Below are 22,502 nucleotides of genomic sequence, written 5' to 3'. Positions count from 1 at the left end.
GGAGCGCCTTTGAGGCTGTCCCATGCTACCCATCGTTCCCCTGGGTAAGTATCTAATAATGCACATGGGTGTCGCCACCCTCTTCAGCAAGGCAAAAGGCGAACCCAGCTGAACCCAGACGGACAGGCAAGCGCAACCTCGCCGACTTATTGAGAACATAGAGTGCATTCAGCGTGTACGTTGTCGTCCTTGGAATTCTGGAGAATTCTAGCACGGTGCCGAGGATAGTCTCCGTGTTGCTGTCGGCGGAGGAGGAAGACCAAGGAGCAGATGATCTGGGCAAATGGCCAGGGCCCTTATCGCGCAGGAGAGTTTGCCCGCACTTGGCTCTAGGTTCGATCCGGTCAGGACGCGAACCTTTTCTTACACCAGAATGTCACGCAGAAGCCAACATAAAACTCGTATTTGACTGGATTCTGATAAACATTTTGAATTAAAGGAAACCATTATGATGTTATTGATATAGAAAATGCGTCAAGCAGAACTACAAAATCACGATCACATAGTCATCATCCGAATCACTGCCATCGTCGTCCGAATCGCTGTCCTCGTCATCCGAGCTAGCGACCTCATCAATGCAGAATGTCATGCACTCTTCCCTGAGCGCAGTGCAAAAACGATACAAGTCTTTCCCGTCGCTCACAATAACATGCCTCGGTGCTCGAATGAGTACTTGCGCGCTAGACAATTCCTGGGCACTCGCCTTCTCCCGCTCCTCCTCCACCCTCCGTATCGCTTCAGGATCCTCAGGGTTAATCTCGTCGTCATTGAAGACAAATCCCTCAGAAGTAACGATACTGAGATTCTTGAGCGTCGGAACGCCAAGCAGGATATCCTCAAGGAGGGTATACTTCACATCTAAAAACACCAACGCCTCAAGATGCACACTCTCCAGCCTCCTCATACCCGCAAACTGGCGCACAAACCCATCAGTACCACGTACCTCACCCCACTCCGTGCTCAAACTCAAATGCCTCAAATGGGGAAAGACAGTCGAGATACCCCACAGCTGCGGGGCAAAGTGCCCCAGCACGCCAGTGTGCGCGACTTTGAATGTGGAGAGGTGGGTGAAGGGGCTTTTGCCCGGTGCGCCTGCTGCGCCGATGGCCGTGAAGAATTCCAAAGACTGGAAGAGGTGTTCGGATAGGAAGTCGCCCGGCCAGTCCGTCCACAGGTACTCGAAAGTGAGACTCTCCCACCGCTCACCTGTCTCGAAGATCGCCCAAGCAAGATAGGATATGTCCCCATTGACACTCAATCCCTGCTTGAGCTTCAAGTTGAGGGAGAGGGGGAGGCCGCCGGAGAGTTTGACGGCGTGGGCTAGGGCTTTGATGACTTGTCCCCTGGACGCGGCGCTGACGGTTGTAGTGATGTTTTGCCAGATGGCGGGTGTGGAGAGGGCGGCGCGTCTGATTCTGCGCGAGATGCGCAGGAGTTGGATTACTTGGAGGAGGTCGAACTCACCGGCGGAGAGGATGGCGCCGATTAGCTGTAGGGGGAGGGAGGAGAAGGAGACGGGAGCCTTTTTGCTTGTCGACTTTGGCATCATCGAGGTGATCGTTTGATTTGTTCGGTAGCTTGTGGATGGTTGGACTAGAGGACTGTAGTGCGCATCAAGAACTGCGTCGATTCTCCAGGCGCTTATATACCCAGGCTGTGGACCACGCTTTGACGTGTCACGGCGCCATGGCCCATTGTTGGACAATGCTGCTTTGCCACGCACGGCCATAAAGTTGCCACACGGGAACGAGGATTTATGCCCGATATACATAAATGGAATATCACCATTGTCGGGGAGAGAAAGAGGAGTATCGTCCATTGTCCAAGGCATTAATTGCAAGAAAATCTGAACGGGTTACGGCGGGCCCCTAGAAAACTCGTAAGCTTAAGGTCGTATTGGCGCGAGTTCCCTGAAGCCGAGTCTGAAGGTATCGTTTGAGATTATTACGAGGAGTCATTCAACGCATAGAAAAATCGTCACAGCGCTGGTCAGGGTTCGAAATCCAGAGAGTCAAGCTGGCCGAGGAGATCCAGTCCGAGTCATCAAAGCTCGAAGAGGTGCCAAGAGTATAGAGACCAGAATAACGAGACCACTTCGACCTTGGGGGGCTCGAGTCAAGTCAGGTACATAGGTCGTACAGTCGCTGTGGTGGTGGTGGAAGAGCAAGTTGTCCTGCGAATCAGCCTGGGTCCTCCCGCTGATGCCCGATAGAAATGCCAAGCATATTACCGACACGGTAGACCCGACGCCCGAACCCCCCCCCCGATTCAGGCGGGAGGCGCGCGACGGGGCGCATCAAATCACCTCATCACTGATTTCAACTTTTGCACAAAATCGAAATCTCAAGGGTTTCGTTCTCGTTTCTCACCTGGGTTTCTCGAACTGCTTGCGTTGTTTCTGCTGATTTCTCTGTCTGGGGATACTTCTGTGCTTGGTCTGAACTTCTCGTTGCTGTACCAGAAAAAGGGGAACTCAAAAATAGTGCAGTGTCCTCGAAGGAGAGTTCGAGACTAGCGATCAAAAATGGCTCATCCAGCACCAACGCTCCTCCCATCCTCTTCATACCGGATCACATCATCACCTCTAGCTTCTTCGTCCACCTCCCCATCCACCTCTTCATCATCCTCCCACACCAATCCAAACAGCGCAAATACGGCACCCTACGTCCTGAACATCGTCTCGCTCCCAACGCACTACGCCATCGCCACTTCGTCGCCTGCGAATGGGATTCGGGTGATCGATAAGAAAACGTTAGGGTTTGTGCAGGATTTGGGGAGTATTCCGGTGGGAGATGGTGGTTCAACGGGGAAGGGTGGGAAGGGGAGGAATAAGGGTGGTGTACATGCGAGCGCAGGAGGGGGAGGGGAAAGCCAAATACAAGCCCACGAAGGCGGAATCACGAATCTCAAATCGTTCGATTACTTCTTGGGTGAACGCAAGAGTGGATTGTTGAGTTCGGGGAAGGATGGGAGGGTCGTGGTGTGGGATGATAGAGCTATTGATGGAGGTGTTAAGAGTGAGTTTCTTTCTCATCTTTTCTATGTTTCTTGTCCGCCTATCTTTCTCAACTGACTGATCTATTTCCAGTGTACGCACCCTCCATTGGGTCCCGCTTTAGATCTCTCCTCAGTTGCGACATCTCGCCGGATGGGAGGACGATTGTCGGTGGAACCGAGTTGCAAGGCGACGACGCGATCCTTGTCTATTGGTGCGTCCTTCCTGCCTATCCACGAAACTTACTATCAACATCCCTCATTACGACTCTCCAGGGATCCCAGAAACCCCAACACACCCCTCCGCACACACACCGCAACCCACTCGGACGACATCACAGTCCTCTCCTTCGCACCTCCAGGCGTTTCACCCAAACTCCCAACCGCTTCTTCGCCCTCCTCTTCACCCCACCCCACCCCGTCGGGCTCGCTTTCGAATCCGCTGTTCCTGCTTTCAGCGTCCTCGGATGGGTTGTTGAGTTTATCGAATGCGAATGAGGACGATGAGGAGGAAGCTATGCTTCTCACTGGGAATTGGGGTTGTAGTATTGCCCAGGCGGGGTGGGTCGGGACGAAGGGTGTGTGGGCTGCGAGTGATATGGAGACGTTTAGTACTTGGAGTTGTGAGGTGCGTCAATTACCATTTGGGTTTTCCTACCGCGCGTTTTTCTAATCCTCGTTTCGGGTATAGCTGGAGCCAAGGTTGAATTTCAATATCCGTGAACCGGGTGTACATGGGGAGACGACCTGGGTGACGGATTATATCGTTACCGCACGTTCGAGAAGCGACTCGGGGTCACAAGCGAAGAAGAAACCGCTCTTGAGCGTGTTCGTGGGGTCTAACGAGTGCGTTTTACCACACACCCCTCCTGTATAACATTTCAGTCACTAACCGGTATCTGAATCACCCAACAGAGGCGACGTATCCCTAATCTCAACTAAAAACCCCCTCCCAAAACCCAAGTCCAAAAAGCGCAATGCCGCGCCCTCTTCGTCTTCCTCGAAGGCCTCCCAACAAAAACCCGCACCTGCACCATGGACCCTCCACTCAACCTGGACACACGGGCACGTCGGCGTCGTCCGCTCGCTCTTCTACGACGAGGAGAACGGGGTGGTCGTCACCGGCGGCGAGGACTCCAAGCTGCGGCTGTGGAAGGACGAAACGGTGTGGGAGTCCCAGTCGGATTCGGGGATGGATGTCGATGGGGAGGACGAGGACGAGGAGAGTGATAACGAGGATGAAGATATGGTAGTTTCCCCTGGGGCTGGTCAGGATAACGAAACTCCCGGACACACGTTTAACTGGCGTAAACGGGATTTAGACGAGGATGAAGAGGAGGATGGGGAAGATAGAGGGATGGATGTGGATGGTGCGAAGGAGGGGAAGAGGAGGAGGCAGAGTTGAATTTCATATTTCGTATGCGTATATAAAACATTGAATAAGTAGTTTGTTGGATGAAATACGATTTGCTTCGCACATGGGGAGGGGATAGGGGTCCCGGCGACTTGAAGTATAACCGGATCTCACACGGTGCATTGGGCACGATTGATCGCAACCCCCGCGCGTCGGCCACTGCTTCAGTCAATCCAGACTCATCATCATCATCTCTCTTTCTCCAACTTAACTGCTCTCTCTTTCTCTCTCTCGTCCCCACGGCAGACGCTACGCATACATTCAAGACGATAACGAACTAGAAATACACGGATAAACCAAGAGTCTAGCAAAAATGGGTCAATCACGTAGGTGCTGCTTGTTTCTGCGCTGTGGTCTTTGGATGGGGTGTAGCCCCTTTGCCCTTCCCGTTCGCATTAGCTCTATCCCTGTTGGGTAAATGGAGTTGGAGCTTACCCCTCTGCGCTCGGTGGCCGCCGGCGCAGTGACCATATGGTCAATCGTGGTCCTGGTCCAAAGGAAGATGGTGTAGAGTGAGAGGGGATCGGATGCGGGAAGACCAGATGTGGATGGGAAGAGACTGGGTTGGGTTAGATTATGATTGTGTTGCACTATAGTGGGACCCGGAACAAGGAACGAAGACTGGACGGACCCAGCAACTGCGATGGATGGTGCAACGAGGCTGGGGAGATGGCGTCGTGGTCGTGGTCGGGGATGGGGTGGTTCTACATGGCGACTCTAGGATTCAAAAGCGAGAGAAATACAGAGACTAACGAACCTTTACTATCCCTACAGCGTCACAGTTTATGGAGGACATGGAGAAGAGGTCCAACTGTACGTCGTCTTTGGATTCCGTCCAGCTGTTCATCGAGTGTCTGACTGATGATGGGTCTTCTTGGATTCACCTTGACCTTTCCCCGCCCTCTTCAACTGCTCTTCTACTGTAAACTCGACACCCGACGTCTACTGCGAACGAAACTAAACTGGCGATGCGGTCCTACGATTCGACCCAACAGTCACGCAGGCAGAGTTGGAACGGTTGAAGAAGCGGTTCATGAAACTCGACAGGTGCGTCTTACCCTGCCCGTCCTTTTTCCATCTGCTCACTCCTGGCCTGCATTTATCATACTATCTACACTCCTCATCGTTTCAACCTTACCACATTGCGATTGACGTCCACCATGACCTTCATCGCTCACACCCTTCACATCTGGACCTGACCAACTCGACACCGACGAATACGAACGGGACTGACATGTCCACTAATGCACTGATCCACTACACTACACTACACTGCGCGGACGTGGTTCAACGACGACAGCGACGGCTCAGGATCCATCGACCGAGACGAGTTCCTCTCAATACCCCAGATCGCGACTAACCCGCTGGCCTCACGGATGATCGCGATCTTCGATGAAGAGTGCGTTTTTATTTGCTTTTGGATAGTTAAAGCTGGGCGGGTGCTGATGATTGCACTTTATATCGTTTCGTCTTGCCGGTTTTCCCTTTGACGTCGACACTTCCCCTGCGATGTTGACCCACCCTCCACTGCGATGCTTGTCTCTGGATTGACAAACCGTTGACCCTCGCGCTGCCAACCAATTCTGACTCTCCAACCATTTCTGACACTGTGGTTTCCGGCCATCGCACACACCTTCCTCTCGCACGCCCTCTTCCAACCTCACATACGCGCCGCCCTATGGTAATTCACCACGGTGATCTGCAAAAATAGTGGTGGAGGCACAGTCGATTTCCAAGAATTCGTTGGCGGTTTGAGCGCTTTCAGTAGCCGGGGTGGAAGGGAGGAGAAACTTAAATGTGCGTTACCCTTCTTTTTGTCTGCTCTCTTGACTGATGGGATTTTGTTCCTCCTCTCTCCTCCTCCCTTTTCCCCATCCCGCTACACCCCCATCCACTCTCCACTCTCCCTCCCACCAACCCACTCTACAACTTTCACCCCCACTCTACTTCTACTACTACCACTCCACCACGACAGTCGCATTCAAAGTCTATGACGTCGACCGGGACGGCTACATCTCCAACGGCGAGCTCTTCCTCGTCCTCAAGATGATGGTCGGCAACAACCTCAAAGACCAACAACTACAGCAAATCGTGGACAAGACGATTATGGAAGCGGATTTGGACGGGGATGGAAAGTTGAGTTTTGAAGAGTTTGCGCAGACTGTTTCGAATACGGTGAGTCTTTTTTATTTTTATCTTATCTGCCCATTTAGAGTTTGGGGGCGGTATATTGGGAAGTGAACGGGATAGAATGGAATAAAACTGACGTTTTTTGTGTGGGTAGGATATCGTCAAGCAAATGACGCTCGAGGATTTGTTCTGATTGTTTTCGGTTCAATTTGGAGGTCGGGTTATGGTTTTCGTTTTCTTCGTTGAACACGATTCGATAAACAAGTACTAGTCGTTCCGAGTTTTGTCCTTTAGTTGTTGGAATAGTGAGCAAAACTTCAATCGAATGCATTCACGAGGCGAGATTTGAAGTCAATCAGCATCCAGCGCCGTGACCAGGAGGTATGTAAGTAAGGTATAAAATACAGCAGCCTAGCACTTGCATTCCGACGTTGGAACGCCTATTCATCACCCTCGTCATCCTCCATGATAATCTTCATCCTCCACAAACTGGGTATATCATCGTCTGGGTCTTCCATGGCCCAAAGCGTATCAGGGTCAACCTCCGCTTGCTGCTGTGGCGGGACAGAGGTCGGCCTAAGCTCAGAGGTACTGGTGGTGGAAGTGGTCGGGTCGCCATTAGGCGGTTTCGACGTGCCTCCTTCGTTCGAGGCCGTCGTCTTCCCGCTGCTTTCCCCGTTTCCGTTGTTCGATCCACCACCACCACCCATAATCCTCTGTGCGATGGTCCCATTCCCATTGGCATCCCCAGTAGCCGCGGCAGCGGCTATCATGGACCCGGCTATATCCCCACTCGTAGGAGGCGAGATGATCATCGTTTCGATATCCACTTTGTCTTCTTCAGCTTTCATTTTACGTTCGAGGATGGTTTCTTCGTCTTCCTGTTGGGGCCAAGGGTCAGAAACGGGTAGGAAGAGAGAGAGAGACATGCGGCCAAGCACGCACGATATCAAATTCGTCCTCCCGTTCCTCATACTCGACGTTCTCGTCCACTTCTTCGAATCCTCCCGCAAACGCGCCCCACCGCTCCGGATGAGGCGAGTGCCAAATGAGCACGTTCCCGATATTCGTCGTGGATGCTATGATCGATTTCTTCGGGTGCCACTACAGACCACCACCACCACCAACAACAACAACAACACCGCCATTCATTTTCGTCAGTTCCCCTCCTACGCACAACCAAAAAGCAAGACCAAGAAACAAGAAGAGGGACTCACATGTAAATGCGTCAACGGCTCCCTCCCACCATCCAACGTAGCAGTATACTGCCCATCATTCGACAAATCCCATACATAAATCTTATGGGCAGCAGGATCCGCCGCACCACCAGCCAACCAGTCGCCGTCCCCGCTGCAGGCCATGGCGTGCCAGGCGGTCTTGTTGATAGGGTCGTGGAAGCGGTGTGTTGGTTCTAGGTCTTGTTCGATGATCTTGGTGGGCGTGGGTGTGGGCGTGGAGGGGGAGGTGCTGGAGGAGGGTGTGGACGTTGATGGGTTGGAGGGCTCGGAGTCGTCGGAGGGGTAGGTGGGTACGATGAATTGTCGGAGTGTACGGTCGGAGGAGTTGGTCACTAGTTCTCTGTTGGGTTGGAGAGGACAGCGTGGAAAGGAGCGAGAAGGAAAGAAATGAGTGGTAAGAAAAGGAGAAGTGGAAGGAGAGTAAGAACCCGTTCTTCACCGTCCGTTTTTTCTGAATTCGAGACCTTTGATCACGTTTGCGCCGGCGATTTTGTGGCGGGCTATCATCTGGATGGGTATTCTTGTTAGGTGCTGTTTTGGAGGAATATACAGAGGGCCGGGGGTGTACGCACCGTCTTGGTTCTTGTACGGAATACGAGTAGTGTCCCCGTGGACGTTCCGATGAAGATGTGTTTGCCGGAGGGGTTGAAGCGAGCGACTGTCATGTAGGACCTGAGGTGCACCGTTATTGCTTCTGATGTCAAGTGGAATGGATAGATGGACACACCTTGCACGCGAGGACGGCTCGTCTTCATCATCGTCGCTATCATCCACCGTAACTTCCTTCAATGGCGTTCTCGACCGCGTTTCCTTGCGTGTGTCGCAGAGGAAGGCTTCACCCGTTGTTAGAAGCACCAGTATGATTCGACTGTAAGGATACGATGAGGCCAAGTTAATTAGGATCGAAAGAAAGGGCGCGCACCTGTTCTTTGGGTGGAAAGATGCTGAGACTACGGGAGCGTCGAACCGTAGCGTACGGTGCCGCTGTGGAGGGTCGCAAGACGAGGCCAAATCCCATACAATAACATTCCAGTCCTTCGACGACGTCAAGACATATCTCGAATTCCTAGACCAACTATCCACCCAGCAAGCACATGAGTTCCAGAACTTCCAGGGATAACAAACAAGCACGATATTTGAACGCACTCGATGCTCGTAACAGGTTTAACATGTCCATCCAGGAAGCGAATCGAATTGCGAGTTTGGAGATCCCATACGACGGCTAGGCCTTCCTGTGGACGCGCTGTAGCTGTTGCGATGAACCGTCCCGTTGTGTCGAACTTGGAGAAGACGGCTTGGGCGTGGATTGTGGTTTGGACGGTGGTCGGGTGGGAGAGGGTGTTGTACGTGAAGGGGTCTATCCAGTTCGCCATTTGAGGATGTCAGTATTTGATTTTTTCCAGATTCCAAATGACCAGCAGAATATTGCGATGATCCAATATTCAATACCCAAGGTGTTGTTGTAGGAACAGACGACGAGAGTGGTGGTTGTGAAAGGAAAAGTAATGCAAAAAGACGCACTAATCAAAGTTTCATTCATGTTTGTGTTTTCCTTGTTTTGATTGTTTTTGATTTGAATTCAGGAATAATGACTGGGAATTGAGGGACCTTAGGGGCTGAACGATGGTCCAACGTCGACGCGGAGGACAAGAACGGTGCCAAGAACTGTGGGAGAAGACTGCCTTGATGGGTCTCGGTATTGATGCTGAACGTGATTCAGATAGGCGCGTTGACTCTCTTCTCTTTCTCCTTCGTTCATTCTTCAGGCTTTCTCTAGGATTCGACTTGACCGACACTGGGACTTGATTCCACTGACAAGTACTCCATATCCTGCGCGCTCTTCAAAGGATTGTTCTCCCTTTGTCTCTCCGTCTCTTCTTCATCTGCCACCACCGCCGACTCAGATTCGCGACATCGCATCAGACCTTGGAGACCCCATGGAAGTCCCGATCTTCTATGCACAGGTACCCTTAGGAGGCTTCGTTTGAGGAATGTCCTTGGATATAACCCAAAGAGCTGTAAGCTTTTCGAAGGCTCTCCTCGTTCGTGCGCGGCTCGTTTCTACTGTCTTTGATGCCGGGCGGTAGTGCGATGAAGGCTGGTGTTTAAAGAGTCGAAGATCTGGATCGGATGTTGGGGTGCGTCTTTTCCCGTTGTGTTTTGTCTTCTCTATGAATATTATCCAGGGAAGGTGCATGTCTGGAAGGCCTTTCTTTGCTCCTCCATCATACGTGCACCTGCTATTCAATGCATCCGCATTTTGCCCTTCAACGAGCAGGTTATGATTTGGCAGGACTTGAGTCCGATCCCTATTGTGTCCACTTTTTTGAATACTCTCTTCAATCTTCCGTAATGGGTTTGGGGCTCTTTATCGCCCGAGCTGCTTTTTTCTACTCTCTACCCAACCTTCGCCCAGCGTCGACCGTGCCTGACCTCGAGGCCAGACGCGTGACGTCATCCACAGCCCGTTCAGTCCCCGCGCGCCCTCGACGCGTCTCTGGTGTGTTTCAAAGTAACTTCTCCTATCCTGGTTGTGGTGAACCGCGTCATGGTCTCTCCATCTCCTTCCGACTCACCGGTGTCGCCGTGTTCTACTCAGGTCCCACTCGATGCAGCCAATCAACGGTCGCCCTTACCCCTCCAACACCGTTCGATGCCACTCGTCTAGGGAGTGGTGGCTCCTGTGAACTGTCTACGCGTGTTCGACGCAGGCAGTCTGAGTGTGACCATGTCACACCGTCACACTGAACCCCTCCCTCCAGAAATGCATAAATAACCCGCCTTTTTCGCCTTGGAAGCAGCATCGGTTGAAACCCCTCCAAAGTTCCAACCACCACCGTCATCGCAATCAAATCAATTTTTTGAACCGCCCAAACCAACATGACGTGCACCGTTTATCGAGCAACGATGACCTTCACCGACCCCAACGGCGTCAAACACGCCTTTAAGTTGACGTCCACTACCCCCAATCCTCTACGCAGGACGAAGGTCGACATGTTTGAGGTCAACGGAGAGTACATCGTTACACCCGTCGAAGGCGAAGCCAGATCGATCGTTTCGAAGCGGCCATCGCCTCATCTACACACCATCGAGGAAGACGACGAAGTTGAAGCAGCAACTTCTCCTTCCCCCCAGCCGCCCGCCTTGCGCAAGGCTTCCGAGTCTAAGAATTCGCGGTCGATGAGACAAAGTGCCCACACACTCCCAGAATCGGAGTCTGATGATGAGAAACAGGGTGTGTACATTCCATTGGGTTCATTCGTCCATGGATGCTGACCTGGACCTTCCTCTCAGCTATGACTGCCCTCCGAAAACCTCTCAGGCGCCCGACTAGGCCCCGTGCACCTGGTGGCTATCACCATTCCGATTCCGAAAACACCGACGAGGAGGACATTCCCAACGTCAGAACCAATCGCGATACCGCTCTCAAGCGACAGCAGTTCTGGGGACGAATCACCCGAGAATACGGACGACGAGGAGTGTGCTGAACGGGCCTGTCTCTGAATCGACGCCTACCCCCCGTCCGCACATCGACAACGTCCTTTCGTATCCGATCTCGTATCTTTAGGCTTCATCGCCGCCGACGCCGACTCGCTCTATGTCAGCCTACATCAAGTCGGATAGCTGTCGCGACGGACGATGTGAAGCGGTCACCTTTCGAAGGCACTATGATACGCCAGGGAGAGCGATCTCGATAGGCTGTCCGCCAGGCCAGGCGGTGACCGCGTTGACATGCATTTACTCCTGTTCCTTTCGCGTTCTGTATCTCCATTTATCTCCAACCCTTCTTCTGAGTTCCCCCCCCCCTTTTTTTTTTGACCTTCTTTAACTACTTGGCTTCTTCGCCAATTTGGTCCAGGTAGCTACGAGTGTAGATAATCATTATTGATTGTTCTGTGCACGTATAACATCCGTGCTCTGCCTTCTTGTACAGTCTTGAATCCATGCTTTCTTTCCCTTTCTCCGCCCGTTCGGTCTGATATCGAATGTCTTCCGGCCTTTTTCTTCCAAGGTGATGTTTGATGTTCTAGCTGACACAGTAATCTCCCTTCTTCGACAAATCCGCTGCGAAGTCTGGAACAACCGGCGTTAGGGGCTCAATCCGAATCGGATGGTGTGGGAATCCTTTTGTTGGCCCCGTCACATCGGTCAATGAACCAGTGACCACGGTACAGATACCATCGTCACCGTCCTGAGTGGCTGAGTGGTTTAACTTCTTCCATTCGCAGGTCTATCCGCCACGAACAAGTATCAGATGAACCTGGAAATGAAATGTCGTGCTTCCAAGTCTGGAGCAAGTGACCCATAAGGGAGACAGTACACACAAGTCCCGATATACACGATCTGCCCCCGACGGCTCAAGAGACGATGATCTTTATCGAGGAACCGGGGATAACTGATCACCGGTGTACCCTTTGTCTGAATCGTCCGGTGGTATGACAGCACCGATACATGAGGACCAATTATCGCAGAAGAGGCTATAACAGGGGTGAAGTCATCCGCCAGTGCCTCGAGGCGCTAATCTCTGCAAATCAAGATCCAGGTGCTAACGCAGGCGCCGAGAGGGTGGGTTTGTTTTCGTCTATCACCGATGATGGGCGCTAACCACAGTACAGACAAGAAGCTCGTCGATGGACTCCAGAAAGCCGATTCGGAGATCGACTGGAAGTTACGCAGCGCAGACGCTAAAGACGGGTCATACTATTCGGATGATAATTTGAGCTTCGAAGAGGTCATTCGCAAAGCAAGGGAGATGGAGCGCAAGCAGTCCGCGTGATTACTGTTGTGGCTCTCTACAGTATGCATTGTAAGTTTTTGTAAAATGTTCATTGTATACTCTGGTTTTGGTTTCGTTGCATTCACCCGACCCCGGCCCTCTTCGCTTCTGATGACATTGTTCCTGAATTATAGAGGTCTTTGTAATTCCTTTTTCTGTCTCGCGTGAATGCACGGAGAGGTATTCCAGATGTCACCGCCAAACTGTTCTGGCCGGTTCGGCCCACACCCTCCAAACAATGTCAAACTTCGCCTCAGAGGGATCAACGACACCCTGTCAATGATCACCAGCCTCATCGATTCATCGCCAGAATGATTGTTTTCTTCTGCAAGCGACTGGGTAACACCCGTCACATTCCATCGGAGGATGTACACTTTGCCTGAATTGGCCTATAGATGACAGCACCAGTGCACGAGGACAGACTATCTGTGATCACTGAACGTCGCCGTTCCATTGGAATGTCAGATCTGCGCTATTCCTTGCGTCTTTAGTTCGGGTGTGCCATTCAGCTCCGCATACTCAAGGCGTGAACCATAGCCCCAACGTCCGGTGCGCCCCCTCTTGGCAGATCTAATGAACTTCTGATCCATATCGATTTCTTCCTTTACCGATTTATTAAATGCACCCCAAAAACCTGCCTCAAAGTCGTATTAAAGAGGGAATAGTGACAGTTGCCCATTGACCACAGTTCGTTGATCAACCCAACGATTCCCTCCACGCATCCCATCTTTCACCCAGCTCTTTCAGAATGGTATTCTACCCAGACAACCAGGGCCGTGCCCGACGACTCGAACAGCTTGTTAACAGCACCGTTAACATGCAAACCGACATCCAGTACAGCGGCGACCAGTTGAAGAAGCAAACCAAGTCGATGCAGTCCGAAATCGACAAGATTTTCAAACAAGAAGGAATCGACACCCTTGATGATTTGTATAACAAGGCGTCTTCTGTTCTCCCAGAAAGTGACATCGCAACCTTCCGAGCAGTGTGTATCGCGTTTAAATTTTGGAGTATACACCACTAATCTCGTCTTGACTCTTCTTTGCACCTACTAGCTCGTCGACGCAGCCAAAAAGAGCACCGTAAGTGTTTTACGTGGTACCGCCCAAGGTTCAGGAAGGACTTACTCATAAACCATGGTTTCAGAAACTGGATGTAACCACCCTAACCACCGGACTTCTATTGCCGTTCACTCTTGGGGCAGGTGCAACGCGTAAGTCAAGAGGTACAGCCTGAAGGGTGTTCATTTGACATTGACTTTGGCTTTTATTTACAGCGGTTGCTAGTGCGGGTCGGTTCATTGTGAGGACTGCGTTAATCGACTCTCTTGGTACTTTCTTCAAATCGGCCGCACAGGGAGAAAAGGCTGCCCAGAGTAAGAAACCGCCACGCACCCGGGAGTTTTAGCTAACACCACATCTTCAGCGGCGGCGGAGGCGCTCTCCAAGCTGACCGAAGAGACGTCCGAGGCGATTAAAGGCAAGTATTTCCATTTGCTCATCGACCGGCAATGCCGTTGGTAACATCTCCCCATCCCATACAGAAGCTGCGTCCGCCGCTGCCAAAGCAGGCACCGAAGGCGCTGCTGCTGCCGCCGAGGAAGCTGCACAGGCAGCGAAGTCAGTCAGCAAACTTGCTGCTGGGCTTCGAGTTATCACAGCTGTCGGCTTCTGCATCACGGCTGTCATGATGATCATGGAGGCAGTCGAAGGCGCGCAACAGTAAGAACTTGTCGATTGAGTGCTACATTTCGCCAACGTTTGACCTTGTAGGAAGACGAAGTTGATCGATGGAATCCACAAATGCCAGCCAGCTCGACTATGCGTTGCGTACTTCAAAGCCGAAGCCGAGAACATTACACAGCGTACCGAGCTCATCCGCCAGTATCTTGAGGCACTAAGTTCCTCGAAGGAAGACCCAGATGCGAAGGCAGCCGCCGAGCTGGTGAGTCTGTTTTGGATCCACGACAGCAAGATTGAGCGATGGGCACTAATATGGACCGTATCCGACCCATAGTATCGTAAGAAGATCCTCGAAGAACTCCAGAAAGCCGATTTCGAGATCGACTGGAGACAGCTGGAAACGAAGTTGCGCAACTCAGACGTTAAGGATGCCTCGTTCTATGGGGCCAATGATTTGCATTTCGAAGATGTTATTCGCCAAGCGAGGCAAATGGAGCACGAGCAGTCTGCGTGATTACTGGTATACCTCGGTATTGTAGATTGGAATAAGAATCTTAACTCGGTGTATTTTCTCCTGATTCTGTTGCATTCGCCTGAGCCCGACCTCCTCCTCCTCTTCGCTTCATCGACCATCCTTCACCATTGCTATATTCCAAAGCAAACGGAGGTTTCATGACAGGGGCCTTTAAATCTAGGGTTCGTCTAGGGCTTGAATTCGGTCAGGTCGCGCGAGCGGGGACCTCGTACAACGAATCAGGGCATACTCCATCCCTGCCGTCATCGCCAACTTCCTTTGTGCTTTCACTCCCTATTGAAGAAGCCCAGTTCAGAACCCTCTTCTCTTTACTGCACACGTGTCCTGTATAGCGTACCAAGCGCTGATCATAGTAACATGTACATTGCGAGCCTTATCGATTGATACAAGTGACATTCGAAGCCACCGAAAAGCATTCTAATTCCTACCCTCTTTCACACTATTTCACACAAACAGGTTTGCAAGAACCGGGACGGGTTGCTGTTGGAGGGTACCTCCTTTGGTAAGGAACATGTTGGAGTGCGCAGCCTTGATATAGACCTCGGCAGGTGTGAGATCGCCCAGTGACTCGAGAGTAAGGGTGTTGTTGGGCTTCTCCAAGCTCACGATCCACTGGAACGAGTGCACTATCAGTACCGGTGACACGGCAATACAGGGAAGGGTTTCACCTGAGCAAGGTCGGAACCGTCGGTGTCCACCGTGGCCAGATCGGCCACTTGCGCATCCGGTTTGGAGATCAAAAGTCGGTTGCCTTCCGTCCTGTGTTCAGAGTCCGTCAGCAGTGCAAAGGGCGCTACTAGTAGAACCACTCACTTAAGACATACGCGCGCTGAATCCTCTCCTTCCAAATCGATGAGTTCAACGCGGAAGCTCTTCTCGGCAAGGGCTGCGGAATCGGAGTCAGCTGGGAATCGGACCTGGAGGTATCGATCCTCTGTAGCTTGCGGGACCTGCAGATATGTCAGCGATGCAGTGTTGAGACCAGAAGTAGGGTGCTCACTACCGTAGCTGTTTTTTCCACAGCCATAGCGAAGGTGCCGCTGTAGTCCAGTGCTCTCGCGATGGAATACCAATCGGGGTCCTCGTTTGTCCAGGCTCCTCGAGCGTGATCCATACTGGCCAGAAGGTTTCCAGCCGCTACATAGGTGAGTTTGTCGACAACCTCTTTCGTCGTATCCATGTACCCCCCGTGTTTGATTTTTTCAAGAATCTTGTCCTTGTCGTATCCGACACTTTCGAATGCCTCGTACAGCTCCTTGATACCAGGAAGAGAGACCAGGAGTTGCTCCATATGCATCTGAGCATATTTCGCTTTGAGTCGAGTGGGGACAAGCTAAACAAGGCGTGAACGTGTCAGTATGACAGATAACATTAGGCGACGAGAGTGTAGTACGAGCCTCGTTGATGGCGTCCCGAAGCTTTTCGCGCTGAACGGCACCATTAATTATATCATAGATAGCACCGATAAGACCCAGGACTAGCAGGATGTCGGCTGTAATACCGAGACCTATAAGCGTAAGTATGTTAACACCTTGGATGACCTGCGATTCGAATGACAGGTAATACCGGCAAAAAAACCAATACCGCCGGCCAGCGCCCCGACTGCGCTAATAATAAACCCTGCAATGGCAACCCTGTGTGGTATGCATGCGTCAGAGAACGGGAGGAAGGCATACACTGGAAAATCAACGAACACTCCTTCAGCCACCATGATTATTTGGTCGACACTGCCAAATGGTGAATCAGATGCATTAGACAACCTTGACGAAGGGACCTTACATTAGACTATCATCGTAAGCCTGCCGGGTTGCGTTCCAGCGATCGAGAGCTGCGCCAGTCGCGTTCTGACGAACCAGACGATCGAAGTCCGCGATAGTGTTGCACCCAAAGGCGCGGAGAACGTTGTCGAGTTTCTCCTTGTACGGGCCAAGCTCACGCTCGAGCCTCGCATGAGCAGACTCGTACTGATCCTTGGCATACTTGCAGTCATCAGCAAGCTGCTGAGCACGGTTGAGACGTTTTGGATTGTCGGGATAGAAGATGGACGACGTGTTTCCCATGACGAAGAGCAGGAGATGGGGCTAGGATAGCCAAGGGCGTGAACCTGCACTTTTAATTAGTCCTGGACAGGCGAGAAGGGGAAAGAAATCCCACTGCACTGGTCCACCTGATCAGCAATCCGTGAAATGGGGTGCATTTCCATTCGACAAGCAATCGATGAAGAATCCGCGATTCGCTTGGACGGATACTTGAGATCCACTCCATTGTGTTTAGTAAAGTGGCAAGCAGCATCTTCGCTTCCGTTAATTCATTGAAATTTGGGGCTTGACGTGTGGATTGGAGCAGATGTGCGAACCACAGCACATTCCCGATATAGGCGCCGGCGATAGCTGGCACCGTATTCGATGAGAACGTTCACGCATTGCAGGCTGGTCATGACTCATGAGGGCCTTAGTCTGGTTAGGAAAGCACTCCGTTGTCGCTGCAGACTGGGGAACATTTTAATAAGATATAGCGCTAGATCTCTGGTCAAAATCTCTTGAAGAGGTCAAAAAATAGAGAGCCAAGTTTCCGAGAACGCAAAGGCCATGATAAGAGCGGGGGGGAGAGCAAGAAACTGTGACGTTACGGTTTCAGCAGCTCATAACAACCTCGGCGATCACCGTCTGCTCCCCTGACCCGACTCGGAAGTGACCATCCCTCCCGTTGTTGTTTCAACTCTTTCGAGCAAGCAAAAGAGCTTCAAGCCCCTTGATAACGGCAGGCCATAAGGGATTCCAGACAAAAGGAGATTTGAATATCTATTCCATCCGGTGGAAAAATTCTTTCTCCAATCCAACCAGTTGCAAAATCGGACTGACGCTCAGAAAACAATGTGTATTGTACAGCTATGTAAATGACAAATTCGATCATTGGGCCCCTATTTATTCTCTTCGTCGTGCAACTTGGTCGCCTTGTCAATGACATCGACCGTGCTAAGGTCGTCACCACCATAGTAGCTGCCGGCCTGCCTATCCTGTCTCTCCAGCTCGATCTCCAGGTCATTCCAGTTGATCTGGCTAACCTGCTCCTGAATGTTCTTGATGATCTTCTTTGACATCTAAAGTGAGAAATATGAGCGTCAATACAGCACAAGAAATGTATCAGCGGAGATGTCGATTCTTACATAGTTAGCGGCTTCTTGTTCCCCGTCAGTCAAAGCGTCCAAATAGGTCGACATGGTCGTCATGTTCTGCTGGATGCTCATCGCCTCTCGCTTGTAACGGGCGATGCAAAGGCGGGAAGGCTGCGCGTTTTGAATGGCTTCGATGAAGCGTGCTCTCCTGTTATTTATACGGTGAGAGGTATGCTTTGGGGATGTGCTATCGTGACTCACTGCTGCGCCCCCTCGATGGCCTCGATGACGAAGACAACGATTGTGAGGACGAATCCCACAATTCCAAGGATCTTGACGAATTTGCTGACTCGGGCGAAGATCCTCGAAGCCTCCGCTACTTCAGCCCCGGCTTCGGCTCCCAGGCCAGCCTCTGATAAAGAGAGGAGGTACTAGGTAAACGATCGGTCCACGAGTGAGCAATAGGAATGCCTTACCCTTGGTGATCGCCTCAGCCTCCATGGCAGCTTTCTCGAGCTGTGATGCGGCTATTTGAAGACTTGTCAGCAACGGTAATATTCATGGAAGACGGCGTAAACTTCTACCTGCAGCAGCAGCAGAGGCAGCTTCAGCACCGCCTGCCGCAATGCGGAAGAACTTGGCAACCCCAAGGACGATTGCGAGTTTGCCAATGTACTTGCCCACCGCAAGGACGAGCTTCCCTGAGTGAGCATGTTAGTGCGTGTAAGGAAGCGCGCTATAATCATGGTCAAACCTGAGAGGACGAGTCCCTCGGGAAGGAAGAGGAGACCGCCAATGAAATACGTGATGTCAATACCCTGATGAAGCGAACGTGTCCTTAGCGCGAGATCAGACGAGGACCAACAGGAAACATCATACCGTATCGAATTTCTTCGCAGCAGCGATCATCTTAAAGGCATCGTTCAGCGCTGCAGTTCTAGATCAAGTACTTAGTCCGACCTACCGCCTCGAACTGCTTCTTCTCCTCCGGAGTCATCTTTTCCATCGCCTTCTTGATCAGGTCATCGATGCCGTTCATGTGGTTATCGTGAAGCAACTTGTCAATAGTGGGTCTCATCCTCTTGTCCAATTTGTCCATCTCCTCGGCAACATGTTTGATGTCGGTCTGCATGTTGACCATGCTATCGATAAGTTGCTGCAAGCGCCGCGCGCGGTTCTCGTTGTCTGTGGCCAACGGGTGAGTTCATGAAAAAAGAATGCGAATGAGAAAGGTGGGTGTCATGCTTGCCTGGGTATAGGAAGCCCATTGCGATGTGTCTGTTGAGGAGAGGATGGAGAGTTTGTGTAACGCAGTCGAAGGGGACTTCGTTGCTAATTCTTCAACGTGCACGACGGGGTATATATGTATGTCACAAAAGGCACCTGCCTCTTCTGGGTCGCTCAAATGAGAGCATTTCAAAAGCGTTACGGGGTACACATTCGCACCCCAAACTCTTTCGATAGGACTTGGATAGGAAGGAGTTCGAAGATCTTCGAAACTTGGAAGAACACCCATGCCGACCAGTCACCTGCTCATCGATTGCTACGAAATCGTATCCCGTTCACGTATTGCTCCATTGTCAACTTGAAACTGTCCCCAATTCCGGGCATGCCACGATTATCGATGAGGATGGGAACATTCAGGGTGTCAACGACGTCGACGTTGGGGCGGCTTCTCCAATCTGATGCCTTGTATTCTTGATTTATCCTTCCTAGCGGCTTTTCGGATGTGACATCAAACACCCCCGGACCCTAAATTAATCGCAATCTGGGGGTGTTGGTGTTTGTTTTTCCCGCCGTTTCAAAGTACCGATGATGACCTTCCATGGAAGATGTTCAGATAGTGATCAGTGACAGCGACGACGTAAGATCCTGGGCCAGTCTGGAACTTGTCAATAGTAAAAGCGCCTTTCCATACCGTTTAGCAAGGTATGACGACAAACCCGCCAACATAGCGCGTCCGTCTCCACTTTGCTCCTCGCTCTCCCTCCTTGTTCGCTCTCTACGAAGACGCCCAGAATCATCAGCCGAATAGACACATTCTGTCGTTTTCTATCATTCCTGAACAAAAGGATTTGACGTCGTCTTCAAATACGTTCTCCACGCCCGGCATTTCATTACCGATAACGGGCGTTCGTTCAGGCCCACATTTCCTGTCTAATGACGCTGTCAAACGGGAAGAGTGACGACAACTGGGGCACATCACAGGTCGAAACGAGGCGAACAAAGAAGTGACCGAGAAAAGATGAGGGGCGTACTCATCGATTGTCACAGTCGCTATGCGGGGGCTGCATAGAATTACGTTTGGTGCGCCAAATTATTGGAAAAGTCGGTATGTTCGTGCTTTGCTTCTCCTCGCCGGAAAAAGTATTCCACCGGAGGAGGACCACTCGCCTCATTCCCAAGCCCAGGTACAAGTCCTTTCCAAATAATTTCATTAGCGATAGCGATATTTCTATCAAATAGATACCACGATGAAGTCCAATGGCTCACTGAAGCGGTAACCTAGAGCTCCTCCTTGTTACCAGCATTACCACTCTTGGAATCGAGCGGCAAGCACAGCGCAGGTGTCGTTGCAGTGAACTGGTACTCGCACTTTTCGAGCTCTTGAACGTTCGTCACAGCGTTTTCGACTCCGCAGCTCAATAGAACCTGCGGCGCGAGTGTCAGCGTCGGATCACGATAACTCTGGCCGAGTAAGGGCGAAAAAGGGTGAGATACGTACCACGACGCTTCGTTCAGGACCGTTCCAGCACCTCGTACCGTGCTTGTAGAACATCTTCGAGTAGTACTCTGGTGAGCCGACTTCGACACCGGGAGCGTTATTCCATGAGCTGAAGCGTCCTAGACTGAAAGTCTGGCCACCGCTATTAGGCTTCTGCTTAGCTTCCTTGAACAGGCACAACTCGTAAGTGTAGCTGGAAACCTTCCGTCAACATCCCCTCCACAATCTCAGGCTTAGACAAGGACTCACTCTCCAGTGTTAAGGTTCAGGCACTCGTTATCCAATTTCTTCCACTCTCCACGGGTACCGAACGCTTCAGGGGCAAAGACCTCGTCAATGTCCTTCTGGGCCTCAGCCTTCTCGTTGTGCAGACGCATTAAAGCGCTTTGGGCTTGGGTGAGAGCCTGTTGGGCACGCTGAGCCTCGGCGGTGGCTGAGCTGGAAACCGAGTCATCCTTGACAATACCAAGTTTCGACAACAGCCCAACCACTGCGTCTTTGGCGTCGTCGAAGTAAGGCAGGAGGGAGTCTGGGATGTAGTTCGCAAGATCAAACACTGGGCAAAGTGAGTAGAGCGTTTTCGAAGAGGAAGAAGGGACGTACAGATGTTGTCCTCGAGAGGTTGGTTGATATGTTCCTCATGCTCCAAAAGCAACGCCGTATAATCCGTAGCGATGACATTGTCAATCTGGTACTCGACCTGATCCGGGGTCCAGAGTCCATCATCGACGGGTTCCTCCTCTTCCTTTGCCTCAACCTCGACCTCTACATCATCCGCGTCGTCGCCCTTCTTGACGTCGTTAATGTGAGGAAGGCCGGCGAGTTCTTCCCATCCACGGACGGCCTCGAGGACGGCCATGTCTTGGTAGTTGGGGTTGTAGCCGGTACGGAGGGCGTCGAGGATGTTGCCGAGGGCTTTCTCGCGTTCGAGGTGCTTCTTGTACTCGCGTTGGAGGGAGCGGAGGGCGATGTTGTGTGTTTGCATGGACTTGTACAGAGCTAGAGGACCATCAGCACGCGCGTTGAAAAGGGAGGTAAAGGGGTACTGACGTGACTGCTTCTTGTGTTCGATAGCCGCTTGGGATAGAGACTCTGTGCGTTCGGCGACGTCTACAAAACGTGTGAGACGAGAAGGAACGGGGACCAGGGAAAGCCTACCTCGCAGTTTCTCTACCTCCTTCTCCTTTTCCTTGATTTCCTTGTCCAGTCTCTCTATAGAAGCCTCCAAGCGTGCCTTTTCCTTGTGAGCAAAGGCAATATAGGTCGAGCGGATTTTAGCGCCCTATAAAACTCGTTAGACAAGGACTCGTTCAGCCAGGGATGATGATACACACCGTCCTTTGAATCTTCTCCAAAGCCTCGCGCTCCTTTCTATAGGCGTCTCCGATTTCCTTGCATCGGTTGGGACAAACTCCAGGCTTCTCGTCGGAACCGTCGCAACAGTCGGGCTCTAAACAGACATGAATTTGAGTTGTTTGGGATAATAACAGCTCACGTACCGCAAAGACCGTCTCCCACTCTCGAACTGGGTATAAAGGATCCTATGTGCCCCTTGTTTTGGCAATAGAATCGACTGTTCGGGCAAGCGCTGGTTCCTAACCAAATGTTAATTAGTCTTTCTCGTCTCTGGTCATCCACACACACCTGGTTCATCACTTCCGTCTCTACAGTCGCAATAATCATCATTCACAGCACTCCATGGAATCTCCTTTGACCCATCCAGACACTTCCAAGTGTTAGACTTGGACGGTGTATATTTCTTGATTAACGCGGGGTCGACGCCTAGTAGTTTGTCTCGACCGCTTGCTGCGGTGACGGAGAGTGGAAGGAGAGGGAGAAGCAAGAGCCAGGACACCATGGTACTAGACAACCATTGAACTTACTGCAATTCC

At 51.6% G+C, this 22,502-nt stretch overlaps 10 protein-coding genes across 10 annotated transcripts; 5 read left to right on the top strand and 5 right to left on the bottom strand.

The window, feature by feature from the left end:
• Window positions 1-484: 484 nt before the first annotated feature.
• On the bottom strand, window positions 485-1,546 carry CC1G_08192 (hypothetical protein; the record flags this gene model as incomplete). Its single annotated transcript, XM_001839273.2, has 2 exons — window positions 485-913; window positions 944-1,546. 2 exons carry the CDS (start codon window positions 1,544-1,546, stop codon window positions 485-487), a joined length of 1,032 nt encoding a protein of 343 aa, XP_001839325.2.
• A 978-nt stretch (window positions 1,547-2,524) lies between these two features.
• Window positions 2,525-4,399, top strand: CC1G_08193 (hypothetical protein; the record flags this gene model as incomplete). Its single annotated transcript, XM_001839274.1, has 5 exons — window positions 2,525-3,017; window positions 3,089-3,209; window positions 3,271-3,622; window positions 3,686-3,840; window positions 3,910-4,399. The coding sequence occupies 5 exons, from the start codon at window positions 2,525-2,527 to the stop codon at window positions 4,397-4,399; spliced, it is 1,611 nt and encodes a 536-aa protein (XP_001839326.1).
• Window positions 4,400-4,600: 201 nt separating this feature from the next.
• CC1G_08194 (calcium-dependent protein serine/threonine phosphatase) lies at window positions 4,601-6,874 on the top strand. The gene is made up of 7 exons (XM_001839275.2): window positions 4,601-4,734; window positions 5,183-5,221; window positions 5,404-5,455; window positions 5,709-5,807; window positions 6,120-6,205; window positions 6,384-6,583; window positions 6,693-6,874. Exons 1-7 carry the CDS (start codon window positions 4,722-4,724, stop codon window positions 6,729-6,731), a joined length of 528 nt encoding a protein of 175 aa, XP_001839327.2. The 5' UTR covers window positions 4,601-4,721; the 3' UTR covers window positions 6,732-6,874.
• Window positions 6,875-6,978: 104 nt separating this feature from the next.
• On the bottom strand, window positions 6,979-9,149 carry CC1G_08195 (hypothetical protein; the record flags this gene model as incomplete). The annotated part of the gene is made up of 8 exons (XM_001839276.1): window positions 6,979-7,419; window positions 7,484-7,642; window positions 7,756-8,116; window positions 8,216-8,283; window positions 8,349-8,448; window positions 8,504-8,644; window positions 8,699-8,851; window positions 8,923-9,149. The coding sequence occupies 8 exons, from the start codon at window positions 9,147-9,149 to the stop codon at window positions 6,979-6,981; spliced, it is 1,650 nt and encodes a 549-aa protein (XP_001839328.1).
• Window positions 9,150-10,683: 1,534 nt separating this feature from the next.
• Window positions 10,684-11,264, top strand: CC1G_08196 (hypothetical protein; the record flags this gene model as incomplete). Its single annotated transcript, XM_001839277.1, has 2 exons — window positions 10,684-11,011; window positions 11,071-11,264. 2 exons carry the CDS (start codon window positions 10,684-10,686, stop codon window positions 11,262-11,264), a joined length of 522 nt encoding a protein of 173 aa, XP_001839329.1.
• A 964-nt stretch (window positions 11,265-12,228) lies between these two features.
• Window positions 12,229-12,553, top strand: CC1G_14553 (hypothetical protein; the record flags this gene model as incomplete). The annotated part of the gene is made up of 2 exons (XM_002911075.1): window positions 12,229-12,346; window positions 12,393-12,553. The coding sequence occupies 2 exons, from the start codon at window positions 12,229-12,231 to the stop codon at window positions 12,551-12,553; spliced, it is 279 nt and encodes a 92-aa protein (XP_002911121.1).
• A 748-nt stretch (window positions 12,554-13,301) lies between these two features.
• On the top strand, window positions 13,302-14,801 carry CC1G_08197 (hypothetical protein; the record flags this gene model as incomplete). The annotated part of the gene is made up of 8 exons (XM_001839278.2): window positions 13,302-13,538; window positions 13,609-13,635; window positions 13,700-13,766; window positions 13,830-13,928; window positions 13,979-14,068; window positions 14,097-14,274; window positions 14,326-14,497; window positions 14,570-14,801. The coding sequence occupies 8 exons, from the start codon at window positions 13,302-13,304 to the stop codon at window positions 14,747-14,749; spliced, it is 1,050 nt and encodes a 349-aa protein (XP_001839330.2). The 3' UTR covers window positions 14,750-14,801.
• A 290-nt stretch (window positions 14,802-15,091) lies between these two features.
• Window positions 15,092-16,842, bottom strand: CC1G_08198 (hypothetical protein). Its single transcript, XM_001839279.2, has 8 exons — window positions 16,550-16,842; window positions 16,465-16,497; window positions 16,337-16,404; window positions 16,168-16,277; window positions 15,771-16,103; window positions 15,584-15,720; window positions 15,439-15,529; window positions 15,092-15,382 (listed from the first exon to the last, which is right to left on the bottom strand). The coding sequence occupies exons 1-8, from the start codon at window positions 16,828-16,830 to the stop codon at window positions 15,215-15,217; spliced, it is 1,221 nt and encodes a 406-aa protein (XP_001839331.2). The 5' UTR covers window positions 16,831-16,842; the 3' UTR covers window positions 15,092-15,214.
• Window positions 16,843-17,628: 786 nt separating this feature from the next.
• CC1G_08199 (hypothetical protein) lies at window positions 17,629-19,205 on the bottom strand. The gene is made up of 9 exons (XM_001839280.2): window positions 19,135-19,205; window positions 18,850-19,070; window positions 18,765-18,794; window positions 18,640-18,703; window positions 18,470-18,586; window positions 18,362-18,412; window positions 18,147-18,297; window positions 17,937-18,093; window positions 17,629-17,870 (listed from the first exon to the last, which is right to left on the bottom strand). Exons 1-9 carry the CDS (start codon window positions 19,151-19,153, stop codon window positions 17,691-17,693), a joined length of 990 nt encoding a protein of 329 aa, XP_001839332.2. The 5' UTR covers window positions 19,154-19,205; the 3' UTR covers window positions 17,629-17,690.
• A 1,099-nt stretch (window positions 19,206-20,304) lies between these two features.
• On the bottom strand, window positions 20,305-22,477 carry CC1G_08200 (endoplasmic reticulum protein). Its single transcript, XM_001839281.2, has 9 exons — window positions 22,255-22,477; window positions 22,110-22,205; window positions 21,945-22,060; window positions 21,769-21,892; window positions 21,661-21,720; window positions 21,214-21,609; window positions 20,860-21,166; window positions 20,611-20,803; window positions 20,305-20,537 (listed from the first exon to the last, which is right to left on the bottom strand). Exons 1-9 carry the CDS (start codon window positions 22,466-22,468, stop codon window positions 20,391-20,393), a joined length of 1,653 nt encoding a protein of 550 aa, XP_001839333.1. The 5' UTR covers window positions 22,469-22,477; the 3' UTR covers window positions 20,305-20,390.
• Window positions 22,478-22,502: the final 25 nt, after the last annotated feature.

Source organism: Coprinopsis cinerea (assembly GCF_000182895.1).
Source record: "Coprinopsis cinerea okayama7#130 chromosome 5 map unlocalized cont3.5, whole genome shotgun sequence".
NCBI classification, from domain to species: Eukaryota; Fungi; Basidiomycota; class Agaricomycetes; order Agaricales; family Psathyrellaceae; genus Coprinopsis; species Coprinopsis cinerea.
The sequence above is the reverse complement of the archived record's forward strand: the minus strand, read 5'-3'. Positions and strand labels throughout refer to the sequence as shown.